The 1,527-nt window shown below is 61.8% G+C and overlaps 1 protein-coding gene across 1 annotated transcript in view; it reads right to left on the reverse strand.

Annotated features, from left to right (window-relative positions):
• The window catches only part of TNXB (tenascin XB), a gene marked incomplete at its 3' end in the record, with an annotated part of 48,632 nt that overhangs the window by 44,970 nt on the left and 2,135 nt on the right, over window positions 1–1,527 (reverse strand). Inside the window, 2 exon segments of the mRNA XM_015569855.1 lie at window positions 858–973; window positions 1,387–1,518. Of these exon segments, the coding sequence (XP_015425341.1) occupies window positions 858–973; window positions 1,387–1,518 (248 nt within the window).

Genomic DNA, 1,527 nt, shown 5'->3' on the forward strand with positions numbered 1-1,527 from the left:
TGTCCGACTGGGCCAACAGTCAGACATCCTTCGCGCTGCCCGCAGGCTGCTCCCGCCACCACCCCTGTGCATTGACCACCAGGGGGCAGCTCCTGCGCTGAACGCCTGCCTCCTGGTGGTCAGTGCGCATCCTAGCGATGGGTCATTCCCTGTTTGGTCAATTTGCATATTAGCTTTTTATTATATAGGATGTTTTCTAAAGTTCCTACACTGTCTATATATGTTTTATAACAAAAAGTTATTTGAAAAAACAAATATGATCAAAACAGCTGACAGTCTGACCACAAGTTAACACATGTCAACTCAGAAAAATACCTGGGTCGCCAGAGTTAGCCAGTGAGCGACTGGGCTCTTCTCTGCTCTCATGTTTCAGAAACAAATGCACAAAGCAAGAGGCACTAGAAGAGGGCACTCTGGGAGTGCAGCGTTCAAGACCAGAGTCTAGGTGCCAGTGGGATTTGCCCGGGAGAATGAAGGGCAACGTGATGCCCGCGTCTCCAGACCCCGAAAGCCTGTGGCGCAGGGCGCAGGGCAGGCGGAGTAGGTCCCTGGCTGCTGGTGAGGCCACCGCTGGGCGTGGAAGTGGTGCCCCACGCAGCCGGGACGGCCTCAGAGAACTGAGCTCCGTGGCCAGAGGTGTCCCAGCAGCAGTGGGCCAGCGCGCCGGTGCTGGAAGGCTCTGCGCCCATGTGGGCAGGACCAGATCTCACAGCAGCTGCAGGGGCCCAGCCGTCTGCACTCAACCACTGATGACCTGGAAGGACCTGCACGGTGAGCCCCTCCCCAGGCCTCCCCGCAGCCCTCCCTGGTCCCGCAGCCCCTCCTGGCCCCGCAGCCCCTCCTGGCGTGGCTCTCACCGTGGGGATGAACTGAATCTCATAGGCATCCACCGGGCCTGGAGCCCGGGTCCACTCTGTCCGAACCGTCGTCTCCTCCAGGAGATGCATCCTCATGCCCTCAATGGCTGGCACCTCTGCCCACGAGAATGGGATATAGACTCTGGTTAGCCCAACGCAGCCTGACGCCCACATCACCGGCCTCCCTGCTCCAGGCTGCACTGAGATCAGTCCCAGCTCACACTGCCCCGTGGCGGTGGGGCAGTTAGCAGAGGTCAGAGCAGGCCCTGCGGCCCCCAGCGCCGGGAACACAGAATCTCCCTACTAGTAAAAGCAGCCCAGGAGGCCCCGCCTGCTCATCAGGTGTCTGAAGCAGGTTCTGCTGCAGGCATGCCCCCTGGTTGCCCTGCCCCTGGTCGCTGGTGCCCGCTCCCCGCATATATGAGCTCCCCCCACTCTTCCTCCAGCAGCTGGGCTCCTAGGCCCGGGCCCAGCCCTCCCCCGGCTCAGGTCCCAACCCCGAGGAGCAAACTGGAAAGACTGCGCTCACCTTCCCCGCAGTCCTCCCCCGCATAGCCCTCCAGGCAGACGCAGCTGCCCTCGCGACACTCTCCGCGGCCCAGGCAGTCCCCAGGGCACGTCTGGATGGCGCAGTCGGGGCCTCGGAAGCCCTCCACGCATACACACACGC

Source organism: Myotis davidii, unplaced genomic scaffold (genome assembly GCF_000327345.1).
Source record: "Myotis davidii unplaced genomic scaffold, ASM32734v1 scaffold1006, whole genome shotgun sequence".
Taxonomy (NCBI): Eukaryota; Metazoa; Chordata; class Mammalia; order Chiroptera; family Vespertilionidae; genus Myotis; species Myotis davidii.